The 16248-nt window shown below is 40.7% G+C and overlaps 1 protein-coding gene across 1 annotated transcript; it reads left to right on the forward strand.

Annotated features, from left to right (window-relative positions):
- Positions 1-1757: 1757 nt before the first annotated feature.
- LOC109479461 (NHL repeat-containing protein 3-like) lies at positions 1758-12058 on the forward strand (the record flags this gene model as incomplete). The annotated part of the gene is made up of 8 exons (XM_019781425.1): positions 1758-1889; positions 2402-2561; positions 3288-3488; positions 3944-4035; positions 4577-4680; positions 5654-5816; positions 6893-7001; positions 12024-12058. Coding segments are annotated over exons 1-8 (996 nt in total), but the record flags the coding sequence as incomplete, so codon positions are not given.
- Positions 12059-16248: the final 4190 nt, after the last annotated feature.

Raw genomic sequence — 16248 nt, forward strand, 5'->3', positions numbered from 1 at the left:
CCTAGCAGACGTGGTCTCCCAAAAAACGTACGGATAAAAAGCACGTACGGCGGGTTGTGACCAAGGCTTTATTTGCTTCTGACTGGTAGAGGCTGGCCACTGACCCCACGTCTGATTTGGTAGCCTAAGGCTATGCTATTTCGGGTACAAATTACTTAGTAGTAACACCCTTCTGGTAAACAGAAGGCCGAAGTTAGTGAACTTTGTAGCGCCCAGTTATTTAGAAAATCCCTTTTAAGGACCCGTGAATGTCATGATCAGGTCAGCAACACTGTCTTAGCCTCAAGCAACGATTTTTGTTAGGATAAGACTGACCCTCTTGCCCGTTTACATTGTGACTTACACACGGTGCCACGGCCAACTATGCCCATTGCTTTACATCATATGTTACTTTGACATTTCCATTGTGCGCAGACAGGTTTGGTGGCATTTTAGGTGACAGCTTTGCACGCTAAGGTCAGACGCTGTCGGTCGTTTGGTTGTATTGGTGAGAATGCTAGCCCGAGTATATCCAGTTTATCGTGGTTGGGGCAGGCTGTCTTCGGGGCTCTGATAGTTTTTTTCCCGCCCAGCTCAACAGACCGCCCGGTAAGAGTGTTACGCCTGTGATAGAGACGTCAAGGTGAGCTAGAGTTTTGCACGCCGGCAGTTGATTAGCCCACCGATCGTGGTGGGCCTAATCAAACTATCGCAAAACCTACCGGGGAACTGGTTCTACAACCACATTAGGCCACACCGACTTAAAATTTTATGGATGACATCCTCTGAAGACCCCCAAACTAGTGCGCGCGGGTGAATAAAAAAAGTCCCGGCCAAAAAGAAAAATTCTACTAAACCACGGGAATACAAAGCTGGTATTGTGAATTTGAGGCAGTACATAGCGACGTATACGACAAGCCGGTGCGTGCTTTCTTTTTTTGCGGAATTTTTTTTTTTATTCCAACATGCAATCACCAGACGTGGTGACGGCACACTCAAGTTTTTTCAACTTATATTAATGCCGCCACCAACACAGGGGACAAATACATTACAGGACAATACTCATTTACACCTGAGCTAAGTGAGGAAAGCCGTGTAAAGTGCCTTTCCCAAGGACACAAGATCGGTGGCATGTCAGGACTCGAACCCGGGACTCTAAGTTCCGAGTCGCGTACACTGCCGCTACGCCACACGACCCCACGAATTGCGGAATTTATGAATCGTTACTGTACTTAATGTACTGAGTTCTTGAGTTGTGGAGCTCCGACAGCCTGGGTGCCGTCCTTCGGATCGGCTCCATATTACCGCTAGCTACCATGGACTACCCAGGCCTAGAGCCAGGCCATATAGCCTCGGAGGACGTGATTTTTTTTGAGAACAGGTGAAAATCAATGTGCGCGTATATGTCATCCATAAATTAAGTCAGCGTGGCCTTATGAACGAAGAAAAGAAGTTTTCTTTACCTACTGGATGAAGCACGCCATAGTTGCATGACTCTAAATATCCATTGTGGTCGGAGAAAATAGGTTTTTTCTTCCAGAATAGGTAGGCAAGTTTTTATTATCATTTTGCACGGATAGAACATGTTTTTCGTTTCAGAATAGATACACATGCAAGTTCTAAATATTATTTCTGCATGAATAGAACAAGTTTATTTTGTTCCTGAATAGATCCGTAAGCTCTATCATTTCAACAACAATAATCATTTTATTTCTAACATTAATTTAATTTGTCTTGTATAAAGCTGGCATTACAATTGCTAGCTTGTGTCTTGGATGATGGCAAAACACGGACGTCTGCGGTACATTGAAGACGCCAAATGGCCGAAAGATGGCGGTCATTTCAGGGGGCCAGTGGTCAGTTGTGACGTTCTGTCAGTAGGGACAGTGACTGAAGTTTTCATCGCACAGGTAATACCATTTACATTCACATTAACACCATTGATATACTTAGTAGCCATTTCTACTAGAGAGGGGTGTTATTTTCTTCTTTATATTCAACTTTAGCCCTCATTTCCTTATGCTCCCATGTCTTACATTCATGTGAAAAAATAGAATTAAGCCCGACACCCTTCCCTGAAAATTATTTGTCAACCCTGAATTCGAAAATGCAAGATTTTGTCAAATTGCAAAGCTTTTGAGAAAGTAGAACCTAGAAATATAAGTACTTTCCACTACAAAACATGTAGTGCCAAGGTCATTTGGTACGTCAAAGTTCACCGAAATGGTCCAAAATCTTTCACAAATTCTGTTAACTTCAATGTAGGAAAAATTCATTATTGACTTATATGCTCTTTCATACGATATGTCATGTCGTAAATATTTTGTCAAATAAATAAGTCCAACTTCAAGATCATATCTATCTATCTGTCTGTCTATCTATATTTGAACGTCTTTTTTCGTCTTTTTATTTTATTTTTCAGAGGAGTGAGGAAGAAAAGGTGACAGTGTACACAGAAGAAGGGACTTTCCTTCGCAGTTGGACTACCGACAAACTTGACTCCCCGCACGGGCTGAGAGTGCATGTACCGCCGAGGGGTGGTCTGAATTCAGCGGAGGTGTGGGTGACTGACATCGGGCAAGGTATTAGATGCTTATGTCCCAGCCACATTTTCAAGTGGGTCTGCTACTGGTATATCCAGAACCGCACTTTATCCAGCACCATGGACAGACAGTTCTGGCCATGAATAGTTCATTCTACTCTTCCAGAACCGTGCCAGGGGCAAATCAACGTTCTATCCACAACCGTGCAATATATACCGAGCTTATCCTATCTCTTAACCCATTCAGGAAAAGAACTAGGTAGGCACGGTTCTGGATATTCTCCAAGTACCCAGGAACGTAGATTTGCCCCATGCAAAGTTCTGGATATGAGTAGGGTGGACTATCCAGAACCGTGCCTGATCCTAACTCTAACCCATTCAGGCATATATAGGCACAGTTCTGGATAGGGCCCATTCGGGAATTGGCTGTCACAGTAACAGTTACAATTCAAATTTTCCTTTACGCTACGAATCCTTGTAGGGACCATCCCTGGCAGATTTTAAATGCTGCTATATTCATATCTATATCTGTATATCTGTATCTATATTTTGTTTTCAATAACCAGGGATTAGCCAAATAAAGTACCTTGTACAGTACTATAAGTATCTTGCTAACTCGATAAAAATATCTATTTACGTATCTCTATATCGATATCTAACCATCTATATAGAGTACAGACGTACAGATAGAGAGAACATAGGGAGAGAAAGAGAGATGTATAAATATATAGTTAGACACTCAAGACGACTTCTTACGACCTCTCAGGGCCCTACGGTTGCTCCTTGAAGATGTTCGATCGCTACGGGAACCTTAAGATCACACTCGGCACGCCAGGGAAGAGAGGATCAGGCCTGGACCCATTACAGTTTGACCAAGTGTCGGACCTGGCGTTCAACCCTTCCGGAGACATGTTCGTTGTTGATGGCGACGATGGCATCAACCATAGACTGCTGAAGCTGTCAGCAGGTAAAGAAAAATTGATAACTAGAAAGGTAACATTTGCAAAGCAAATGAATAATGTTTACCTTCGTATATGGTCTGCTTTGTTAAGAATTACTCAAAACATATACGGCGACAGGGGTCTAAATCCCTCCTGCTATAAAATTGCAACATGATGTAACCCAACACCAGTTTCCATGGTGAAAAACGGAAGAAGAAACAGAGCAAAAACAATATGTTTTCCCAAAAAGAATTAAACTCAAAAAATAAATTTGACTCACCTGAAGTTTCGACCGAATCTCTCGTTCTTTATCAGCTATCAGGCCCAGGTCTGTAGACACGTGATTTTTTCCGCACGTATGGGGGTATGCATGTTGAACTTCGAAGGAGACTTCGAATTCGCCTCGGCCGCCACACTAGGCTCAAGTTCATTCCACCCGTATGAAGTGAAGATTTTTCTATTGTCTGATTTTTGTTCTCAGACCGCCGGTTGGTCTGGAGTGTTGGTGAGGAGGGCTCCAGGCCGGGTCAGTTCTACGTGCCACACAGTGTAGATGTAGACAGGTTCGGACAGGTATTTACTCATTCATTCATTCATTCATTCATTCATTCATTCATTCATTCATTCATTCATTCACTCACTCTTTCATTCACTCATTCATTCATTCATTCACTCATTCATTCACTCATTCATATGTATTTATTGACTCACTCCCTCGCTCCCTCACTCATTCATTCACTCCCTCGCTCATTCATTCACTCACTCACTCCCTCTCTCCCTCACTCACTCATTCACTCACTCACTCACTCACTCACTCACTCACTCACTCATTAATTCATTCACTCATATGAATTTATTGAGTATTTGGCAAGAAGAACTGTTACAGTAGTTGCTTATGTGACGCCTTCTACTTAAAACATAAAACGAGAGTAAAACACTGACAAAATACATAATTATATTATTACAAAATGGGTGAAGAAAAATGAGCATAAACAAGACAAATTGATGATCAGTTTCAAGTATCTACCTGTACAGTAAATAAAGGTTTGAACTACATTGAAAACATTACAGTTGTGTGGATATGTATTATATATGTATTATATATATTGGGCAGGTATGGGTGGCCGATAGAAGGAACAGTCGGATCCAGGTCTTTAACGGACAGACGGGCAGCTATATCGGCAAGTGGGATCTTGAGGAGCATGTCTATGGACTCAGGTGATTATTTCATTTTTATTTAATTATTAAACATGTGGAAGGTTTGAAAAAACAGGTGGCTATCACCTCTTCAAGATGTCAAACCTGAGACCAGACTGTATGATCTCATACGTTCTATCCGAGAAGACGTCGCTAGCCAAAGCTAGGTACTCATTTGCACCTGGGTGAAGTAAGGAAAATCGAGTAAATTGCCTTTCATAAAAGCACAAGATCGGTGACATGGCAGGATTCGAACCCGGGATCAATAACAAAAAATTATTACAAAGAAGTGCCAGTCAATAAAAAATAGTCAAAACAGAAATAATACTGAAACAAGATGAAGAACAGGTAATTGTGTGTTTATTTTTGTGACATACGACTGTACACGGCCCCGCTGTCCTTCTGCAGGACTGCTAGCCACTACATCTCTACAAAATATCGCAATATCTTTTCAGATCAGAATGTAACCATTGACTCTTTAGTGTAGGGAGAAAGTGCTATGTTCTTGGTAAGGCCATGTTGATTTGATTATATGGATGACATCCGCGCGCGGATGAATTTTCGGCCGTTTAAAAAAAAAAAGTTTTCAACCATACTGTAAATCGTACAAAACAGTTGCAAAATGAGCAAAAATATACCGTAAGTTACAAAAAAACCATACCAATGTCGTAGAATGCCAAAATCAAACGAAGAAAGACGAAATTGTAAAGAAATGAACTTGAAGACTAGATTACAGTATTTGCCAAACCATATTCTGTCCCATTTGTTCAACCCTCATGACCACGTAGATTTCATATAATGAAAACAACTTTTTTTTTTCAATTTTTTTTTATTCGCACGCGCGCATCAATTTTGGGGTTCCCGGAGGATGTCATCCATATAATCAAATCAACATGGCCTAAGGCCAAAAACAAATCACAAAAAATACTCAATTAAAAGAATGTTAATTATAAATGAGAATAACATAAGAATAACATGCCTTATATTTTTTTAGGTTCAGTACAGATAAGTCCTTGGTCCTTGTTCTCGAAGAGTTGGTCGGCAACCTTTTGATGTTCGAGTCTCCGGATATGCCTGGTTACCTTGGTAACTACAGGATGATTGGCATTTTGCACGTGCCGACCCCGGTCATACCGCACCTGTTCTGTGTGAGCCAGGTAACTATGGCCTTGTTCATATGAAGTCACCCGAACCGCGATTCGGGTAACTCGCATTCCTCACATCTGGTCCACGTGCCACACATTCCTTTCAAACCGTGTCCGATGACGATTCTCCGAATCTACATTAATTATTGTTTGATGAAAACACGCAAGGTTGATGTCAGGTCAACGACCTGCTTGCTGGTGCCCCCCTCCCAGCGTATCTCGGCCGAATGCCGACGTTGTCCCGCCAGAGGCGGCGAAACTCGTCCTAGAATGGACACATTATTCGATATTACTGCTCTTTAAGTTGCTGCCACGTAAATTATGGTATTGCATATAAATAAAGAAATACCACACCGTAATCCATGACCAGGCGAAGTCACATTGAAATCACATTGCGTTCAGACGCACATCGCGATCCGGGAAAACCGGTTCGAAACCACCTCCCGAAGTAGTTTGGGATCGAGGCGCTTTCAATGTGATTTGGAGCGTTCAGATGGGGCCACTTGAAACCGGCTTCGGGATAAACCACATGTAAAGCGCCTTCACTGACTTCATATGAACAGGACCTTTGACTTTATTCGGATCCACATTTAGCTGTAGCATTTAGCTTAGCTGTTCTTCCAGTGGTCCATTACATAATACAATACAACAATACAAAATAGCAATTGCCACATGCACACAATAACATTGACACATTGTAACAACACAGACTACTATGCTTAAAAATACAATACATAATGCCATCTGTGTTGGTAGTTACATATTTAAAGTTAAAACTTTTGGTCCAACACAAAAAATTCTCTCACCTTCAACCGCGACGGGGGCTGACATCGTCTACCAGATACCTTTGACCCAGTGTTGACGTCACACTTCAAAGAAGCCACGTGACAAGCTTCACTGGGTCAGTCTACTGAGGAAGACCAGAGTGATTGGTCGAAAGCTCTAGGTGAGAGAATTTTTTGTGTTGGACCGAAAGTTTTAACCTTAAACAGTACATAATGTCAATCAAACACATGCAACTGTCCTATCTTGTGAAGTGTTCCAATTATTATAATTAGCCATTCGGTACAAGAGCCTCTTGTTTTCAGGTAACAGAAGCTGTGTTCATCGCTCAACTTGGAGCTGGACGGTGCCAAAAATTTGTCCTCAAGAAAAGGAAGACAGCGCGTTGGCTTTGGCTGGGAATCGTATGTTGTTGTTTCCAGAACAGGTCGGTATCCCAAGTAGGCTCCAGGACCCGCCTGGCCTGGGATTGAACCTACTTGGGATAGCCCTGCATCCAGAGCGGGTCATAATTCCAACTAGGCTGGGCGAGCCATCTGGGATATCCCACATATCTCACGGGATCAGACCTACTTGGAATAGACATGCATCCAGAATGGGCCGTAATCCCAAAGAGGCTCAGAGACCCGTCTGGGAGATCACAGAATAGGTCGCGGGATCAGACCTTAATTTGGAAAAGACCTGCATCCAGAATGGGCCGTAATCCCAAAGAGGCTCAGAGACCCGTCTGGGAGATCACAGAATAGGTCGCGGGATCAGACCTTAATTTGGAAAAGACCTGCATCCAGAATGGGCCGTAATCCCAAAGAGGCTCAGAGACCCGTCTGGGAGATCACAGAATAGGTCGCGGGATCAGACCTTAACTTGGGATAGCCCTGTATCCAGAACGGGTCATAATTCCAACCAGGCTCGGCAACCTATCTGGGATATCCCACATATCTCGCGTGATCAGACCTACTTGGAATAGACATGCATCCAGAATGGGCCGTAATCCCAAAAAGGCTCAGAGACCCGTCTGGGAGATCACAGAATAGATCGCGGGATCAGACCTTAATTTGGGATAGTCTGCATCCAGAATGGGTCGTAATCCCAAATAGGCTCAGCGACCCATCTGGGATATCCCACATAGGTCGCGGGATCAGACCTTAACTTGGGATAGCCCTGTATCCAGAGAGACAGCGACAGAGAAGGGAAAAGAGAAGGAAGGAAGAAAAAAAAGAGAAATGTGAATAACATGTAGTCAAGAAGCACATTGATTATGACAATATGGTAAAGCTATTCTAAATCCTAAAACATAACAGACTATAACAATAACACGAAAGAAGGCCGGTATGTAAATAGGATAGCTCTTGATTTGGAAAATTTTAAATGATTTGGGTTTGTACATATTACCGAGATATACGACTAGGTATCTTGCAATATGACCACGTACATTCCAAATGTTTTGTTTTCTCTTACAAAACAATACCACTTAAAACACAAGCATTAACATGTACAGTGTAGCTTTTTGTAAACTGGAATAATGCATGGTCATTAAGTATAACGTAATTTACATGTACACAATTCATCCCGTAAATATAGTGGTAGAAAACGTACTAAATATTAGTGGCAGGATGCAATTCTGATAAACTACCATTGTCATGCATGCAATTTTGTTTAAAGATGCTTGCCAAAAGTTGAATATCAATTCCTTTCAATCTGCCAAATTAGCAGACCAATATAAGTAGTATTTTTTTTTAAATGTCAGTATAAACTCATGAGGAAAATAGTCGAAATAACCTCTATTTTATAGTCGGAACAAAGCACCACCACAGGAAATACAAAATGTTTATTTTTTTAAACATAAATGCATTTGCTTTGTGAAGTTGCCTTTTGTGTAAATGTGTGATACAACTTATATGCATGTTATTATATTATATTACATTATATTATATTATATTATATTATATTATATTATATGCAGCTGCATGTTATTTTTGAAAAGTCCAGCTTTGAAGACTTGTGGTGAACCCTTGGGAACACTACCAATGGGTTTCTGAATAAAGTTTCACTAAAAATGAACTGAATACATCAATGTACCATCGTGTTACTGTCCAAGCAGAGATTTGGGTTTTGGGTTATTTAGTTTTTTTTTTCTGTATCTGTATAGCCGGTATAACCGCCCTTCGCACTTTGGCGTAACACACCAGCTTCGCAGGCACGCGGCGTGGCGGCAGCTAGCTATATCACTCTCAATCTTTGCACATTTAATTGCAGGAGTTGTTTTTTTGGCGTGTTTTTACGCTTTCTTTTTTTGCACTGGTATCTCTTTTTACGCCAATCTAATGTCTGTTGTGTTAGCGTAAAAAAGATATTAGTGCAAAAAAGAAAGCCTCATTAAAAAGCCTGAAACCTCGCCAAAAATATGCCAAAACCGAGACCATTGCTTGGAGAGTACCGCCGTGTTAAGCCTCGGTCACAACCCGCCGTACGTGCTTTTTCTCCGTACGTTTTTTGGGAGGCTACGTCTGCTACGTTTTTTTCTGAAAACGTGGGGAAGGAGTGGCGTCGACGCACGTTACTCCCACGTTACTCGCACGGTTGCGCAAAGTGTAAGAGTGGGGTCTGCACGCCACGTCTGGCCGTGAGCGGTTGCGTGCATCGTTCGTTGCGCAAGTAGTCAGTGAGTTGTACGTGCTTACAACGCACGATCTATGTGCGATTGCAACTTTACCGTAAGGAGGCCGTACTCACACGTGCGTCTTACGTACGGTACGAACGGGACACGCGCGTCGCCCGTACTCGCACGCACGGGTGGTGAATCCGTAGACCGCACGCAGAAAAAGTTTTACATGCACTTAAAATTCTACGGCGTGTCTGCGTGCTCCCAAATCCGTAGGTACGGAGGCGGTACTCACCACGCACGGATGCCCTACGTTTGCCCACGTTTTTGCACGTAGACAGCAGAAGCACGTACGGCGGGTTGTGACCGTGGCTTTAGGCAATGATTTCATACACATCGTTGGCCCAGAAGCCTCCTCTGCCTTCCCCGAGGCATTCGGTTGAACGACCGTACTTCTGGTACGTATGTTCCGCCGTGGACGACCCAAAACACTGCCCGTTATCCTGCACGGCAAAGACTTTGTAACGCCGATCTTTGGCCACCTTGTAGCAAATTCTGACAGGGTCTTTACGGTGCCATGGCCAGTACGACGGGCCATGTATTGTATATCTAGATTTTAGTCGCGGGTCTGTGTTCTCCATTGGGCTGATTGCTCGCCCAGGCATGTCTCTCCAGCAGCCAAGTTTCTTCAACTTCATCGGGTATTTGTCTTAATTAAGAAAAAAATAGTTACTCATCATTAAACATAACTTATTCAAGTAAGGACCTCATTTGCATAATTTGTGAGGAAATGCTAGAATGTCCTAGGTTGCCTTTGGGTGGAGAATATGAACAACTGATATACTAGTAATTCATGCAAATTCATGCAAAAGGATTGTAATGGAGACCAGTACTATGTGTGAAATGACAAACAAGTTCGGACACTTACTTGTTTCATAAGGCAACTACAATAGGCAAAACAACTTAGAATAGTTGATGTCTAATCTTAACCGTTCCAAGATCAAAGAAAAAAAAACAAGACTGTCAATGAAAACATACATTGCCATGGAGGCGGTGGTTGCTGTTAGGGTTATTTTTTCATGATTTTGAGGAAGCCTTGGTACCCTCCCCTCCCCTGAGTGTATAGAGCCCCAGGGTCACAGAAAGTTGGGCATCCCAAGGGTTTCCAGGAATGTGGGCACGTCAACAAACAGAGCTGTGAGACATTCCTGTGGACATTCCATGCCTGTGGACAAAATGCCTGTACCATTCCTAGAATTCTTAGAATAAACTACACACAATACTGTACCATTAGGCTCCTCCCAGAGACGTCGCCAAAAATCTTTGCTAGCATTATACATGCACGTATACATTGGAGACAGGCTTCAAAACAAAAACAATACCTATACATCCAGTTCCCTTAGCGAGGCCATCTCCGGCAAAGTCAGTTTCACAGGTACAAGTCGCGTCCAGAGCAGGAGCGGGGTTATCTGTACAGACGGCCTTGGCGTGACAAGGGTTAACCAGGCAGGCGTCGATGTCTGTTGGTGGCAATGTTAAGTAACCATTAGAAAGATGTAAAAATAGACGAAAGTACAAAACATGGTTACTGAGAAAGGGAAAAAAGGAAAATTAAATCAAGGAAATGAAATAAAAAATAAAGAAAAAACTAGAAAGGTAACATTTGCAAAGCAAATGTATAATGTTTACTTCCGCATAATTCTTACTCAAACACATTCATATCAATGGTGACAGCAGTCTAAATCCCTAGGCCCTCCTGATATAAAATTGCAACATGATTCAACACCAGTTACCATGGTAATAGACTGTATGGCCCAGGCCATTGACCTTTTGTGTTTTGAGAAGAGGAAACTGAGCAAAAACAATATATTTTCCTTCGGTAAACATAAAAAAAGAAATAAAAAAAGGTGTTGAAAAATGATACCCAAACATCCAGTTCCAGTGACAAGACCATCTCCTGTATATTCAGTCTTACAGGTACAAGTCGCATCCAGGGCAGGAGCGGGGTTATCTGTACAGGTGGCCTGGGCGTGACAAGGGTTAACCAGACAGGCGTCGGTATCTGTAGATGACAAAACATGCATGACAATTATTCCATAAAAGAAGATAATGATTGGTGGCAAAATTGAGCGCTAGTTATCAAGATGTAAAGATAGCCAAAAGTAGCTATTTGAGTAGTAAGAAAGGAAGAAAGCAAGAAAGGAAGCAAGAAAGAAAGAAAGAAAGAAGAAAGAGAAAGAAATAAAGAAAGAAAGGAAGAAAGAAAAAGAAAGAAAGAAAGGAGAAAGAAAGAAGAGAGAAAGAAAGAAAAAGGAGAAAGAAGAAAGAAAGAAGAAAGAAAGAAAGACAGAAAGAAACAAGAATTCCGAGACTTCATACCTCCATGAAATATGGGCTTGATATGTAAATGTAAATTTCCTCTTTAATTATGCAAATTACCTCCGCATTAACATGATATATGCATCGTGATGTATGTTAACTTTTGATTAACTTACAGATGTCCCAAGTATGACATTCCCATTATTCACCATTAAGAAACCATAGAATTTTTGTATAAATTATGCAAATTAGGTCATCATTTGCATAATTAGTATCTGTTGACGTTCTGCCTGCCATAGGTTACATACATTACATGTATGAAAGTAGTATAATGTAAAACACTGTAATCATAGAATTTCCTCATTAATTATGCAAATAAAGTCCTCATTTGCATAATTTGCATTTAATCATGTACATCTCTCTCTCAGCTACCTACACACCAAAAATTATGAAAATATGTTGTTCCTATCTGGACTTATTGGCTTTTAAACATTTCGCCAGAAAGTGCCCTGCAGTTCCAAAACAAGCTGCTAGGGGGACCAAACTCACACCACTTATTCCTGACAGAAAAAGCAATATGTCACCAAAACATCAAGACCATAGCATGTTCAGGACAAAAGATACAAAAACCGGAAGTTCTGCTGCAGTACCAAGGTCATCCCCCAGGAGGCCCATATTTGACCTTGACGTTTGTCTTTCTAAGACTAACCAACATACCAAATGTCATCATAATCCATAAAGGCGTTCTGAAGTTATGCTGACCACAAAGTTGCGGAAACACAGACAGACAGACAGACAGACACACATACATACATACATACATACAGACAGACACGCCAAAAACAATACCTCCATTTTTCATGGAGGTAACTAATACTAAAATATGATTCTAACGAGCTAATCTATTGTGTTTTCTTAGGAAAAGTATTATTACATTCTGTAATTCAGGGGATATATTAGCTATTTACAATATGGTGTCGCTTTTGTAGTGATTCAAATATGAATTCCAAAGTACACTGATAACTGAGTAGGACATGAAAGGAGCATATATAAGATATCTGATTTTAAGTGAGGTAGCATAACATTAGTTCTGGAAGCTATGGATTGCATCAACTTTTGTCTGAACGTCTGGAAAGCAAGATTTATCACTGCAATTCACCTCAAAGAACGGTAATGTTTTACGTGTAACAGTTTGGGCTACAGCCTATGAACGGTATAAAACTAACGTCTTTTCTATTTCACTCCTTCCAATATCTGCTTTAAGATTAGTGTACCAACGAAAATACATTTAAAAATACAAGAGTTCCGAGATCTCATACCTCCATGAAATATGGACTTGATATGTAATTGTAACTTTCTTTTTTAATTATGCAAATGACCTCTGCATTAACATGATATATACATCGTGATGTATGTTAACTTTTGATTAACTTACAGATGTCCCAAGTATGACATTCCCATTATTCACCATTAAGAAATCATATACTTTTCGCATTAATTATGCAAATTAGGTCATCATTTGCATAATTAGTAACTGTTGATGTTCCGCCTGCCATAGGTTACATACATTACATGTATGAAAGTAGTATAATGTAAAACACTGTAATTATAGAATTCCCTCATTAATTATGCAAATAAAGTCTTCATTTGCATAATTTGCATTTAATTATGTACATCTCTCTCTCAGCTACCTACACACCAAAAATGATTAAAATATGTTGTTCCTATCTGGACTTATTGGCTTTAAACATTTCGCCAGAAAGTGCCCTGCAGTTCCAGAACAAGCTGCTAGGGGGACCAAACTCACACCACTTATTCCTGACAGAAAAAGCAATATGTCACCAAAACATCAAGACCATAGCATGTTCAGGACAAAAGATACAAAAACCGGAAGTTCTGCTGCAGTACCAAGGTCATCCACCAGGAGGCCCATATTTGACCTTGACCTTTGTCTTGCTAAGACTTACCAACATACCAAATATCATCATAATCCATAAAGGCGTTGTGAAGTTATGCTGACCACAAAGTTGCGGAAACACAGACAGACAGACAGACAGACAGACAGACAGACATACAGACAGACACGCCAAAAACAATACCTCCATTTTTCATGGAGGTAAAAAGAGACGTCACCAAAAAATCAATAAAAAAATCAAGAAAGAAAGAGGACATTAAGTTAAAAAATGATACCCAAACAGCCAGTTCCAGTGATGAGACCATCTCCTGTATATCCAGTCTTACAGGTACAAGTCGCATCCAGGGCAGGAGCGGGCTTATCTGTACAGACGGCCTTGGCGTGACAAGGGTTAACCTGGCAGGCGTTTTTATCTGCATTTAAGGCAATAAAAATGATTAGTATTCAGTATGAAACAAAGTATTGTAGTTTATATTTTGAATAATTCACTTGAAGGTACAAAATTATATAAATGAAATTTAACTAGAAAAGACTAAACATAATTTTTGACATATGATAATAACATCAATGCCTCGCCTTATCCTCGGTGTCTATGGTGAGATAATCCCGCTACGCTCACTCGGTGGTTTATTTGGTGGTTATCGCACTGACTATGGATTATCTCACCATGTACACCTTGGGGCGGAGTATTGACCCCTCATTATTTATCATAGCGAAGTTTGGAAACACAAAATTCAATGTTCAATAAAATCATTTTATAACAGGAATTCGAAGATCTCATACCTCCATGAAATATATGAGCAAACCCACACCACTTATTCCTGACAGGAAAAGCTATCTGTAACCAAAAAGTCAAGAACGGAAGGTCTGCTGCAGTACCAAGGTCATCCACCAGGAGGCCCATATTTGACCTTGACCTTTGTCTTCCTAAGAACTACCAGCATACCAAATACCATCACAATCCATAAAGGCGTTATGAAGTTATGCTGGCTACAAATGTGCGGAAACACAAACACACGAAGACAGACAGACACACACACACACAAGGACACGCCAAAAACAATACCTCCATTTTTCATGGAGGTAACTACAGACGGGCTTTAGAAAATTTACCTGAACATCCAGTTCCAGTGAGGAAGCCATCTCCTGTATATCCGACCTTGCAGGTGCAAGTAGCACGTAACACGGGAGCGGGGGTGTCTGTACGGGTGGCCTTCATATCACATGGACTAGCCAAGCAGCTACCTGTTTGTGAGCAATAACTTATATCAGAATTCAGCTTTAAGATGACAGCTAAAGTAACACCTTACCAGGAAAAATATGAGTTTTAGATGATAAAATATGTGAATGTGCTATGTACAAATGCTTTACAATTTGGAACTGTTTGCTGTTGCCATATTGTATCTATTTCTAGAGTAACACATTCTTAATCTGCGATGATATGCGATGATAAGCCAATATCTTATGCTTCACGAATTGTTAATACATGACTATTAAACCTTCTAACTACATATATTATATTTTCGAAACATTTTACAATAGTTGCTGAGAAATTCATTTTGTCCATGTTTTGTCAATAAATGTTTCATTAAAAGTAAAGACGATCTTACCTTGGGCGGAGGAAACCATGGTCGTTGTGCGTTTCAGTTGCATTTTTGCTTCCCGTAAGACATGTTCTAAGCGATCTTCAACTTCCTGAACTTGTTGCATCTGGATCCATCCAGGCGACCGCGGAAAACGCCCTGGGAGGTCATACCGATTCCTGGAAAATGCAAGCCTTGGAATGGAATTCTAGAAATCACATTTCCCATACTCTTAGCTTGTTGACTTTTAAGCTTTGAAGAATGCAAGGCTAATTTCGAGGTAAGTTTTAACTACATTGTGTAAAATAGCTTTTATTTGTTAATCTCCATATTTGTGCGATATTTCTCCTTAGTGTCACACTGTATGTATCTTTGTATGGTTACAGACTGGCCAATTTGATACTGCCTTACCCCCACCAAAAGATCTGCTTGGAGATTAATCTTAGGGCACAGGAGCCCAAAATGTACATTTCTGGTCCGGAAATAGCCAAAAAGCCCTATTTTACATAATTTTGAAGTGGTGTATGTCAAAAGCATGAAAGACATTCTTTGGACATGTGTCCAAGGTATCTTCATACCGAATTTCAGGTCATTCGGATTTAATGCTAGGGCACAGGAGCCAAAAATGTACATTTATTTGTCCGAAAATAGCTCAGTACCCTGAAAAAAAAACTATTTTTGACAATGTTTAAGTGGTGTGTGTCAAAATCTTGAATGAGATTTTGTAGATATATGTGCAAGGTATCCTCATACAAAATTTCAGGTCATTTAGTTTTAGTACTAGGGCTCCAGATCCCAAAATGTATATTTTTTTTGCCTGAAAATGGCAAAAAAAGACCAAACAAACAAACAAACAAACAAACAAATAAAACACTTTTAAAGGCCTGTTTAAAAACATGAAAAAAAAAAAACATCTGGGGTATTTGCCCACTCTACCTCTATGCCTATTTTCAGGTCGTTTGGCTGAAAATGGCAGAGTTGAATCCCTTAAAAGAAATGGCAGGAGGAGGAGGAGAAGAAGCAGGAGAAACATGAGAGAAAGCAATATGGCGAAGTGGTGTGGTGAAGCCATAACAATATGTTTTCCTTGCGAGTCGGTAAACATAAATAATTATACTCACGCCTGATTGAAGATGTAAACAGTTGGGACTGCAGTTGTCTTCTTGACTACTCCAAACGACGCCTTTTGGTCGAGAGTTTGGCCAGAGAAACTGCAGAGAGCCAAGACAACGGTGACGCACA

Source organism: Branchiostoma belcheri, unplaced genomic scaffold (assembly GCF_001625305.1).
Source record: "Branchiostoma belcheri isolate BF01 breed outbred unplaced genomic scaffold, Haploidv18h27 scaffold49, whole genome shotgun sequence".
NCBI classification, from domain to species: Eukaryota; Metazoa; Chordata; class Leptocardii; order Amphioxiformes; family Branchiostomatidae; genus Branchiostoma; species Branchiostoma belcheri.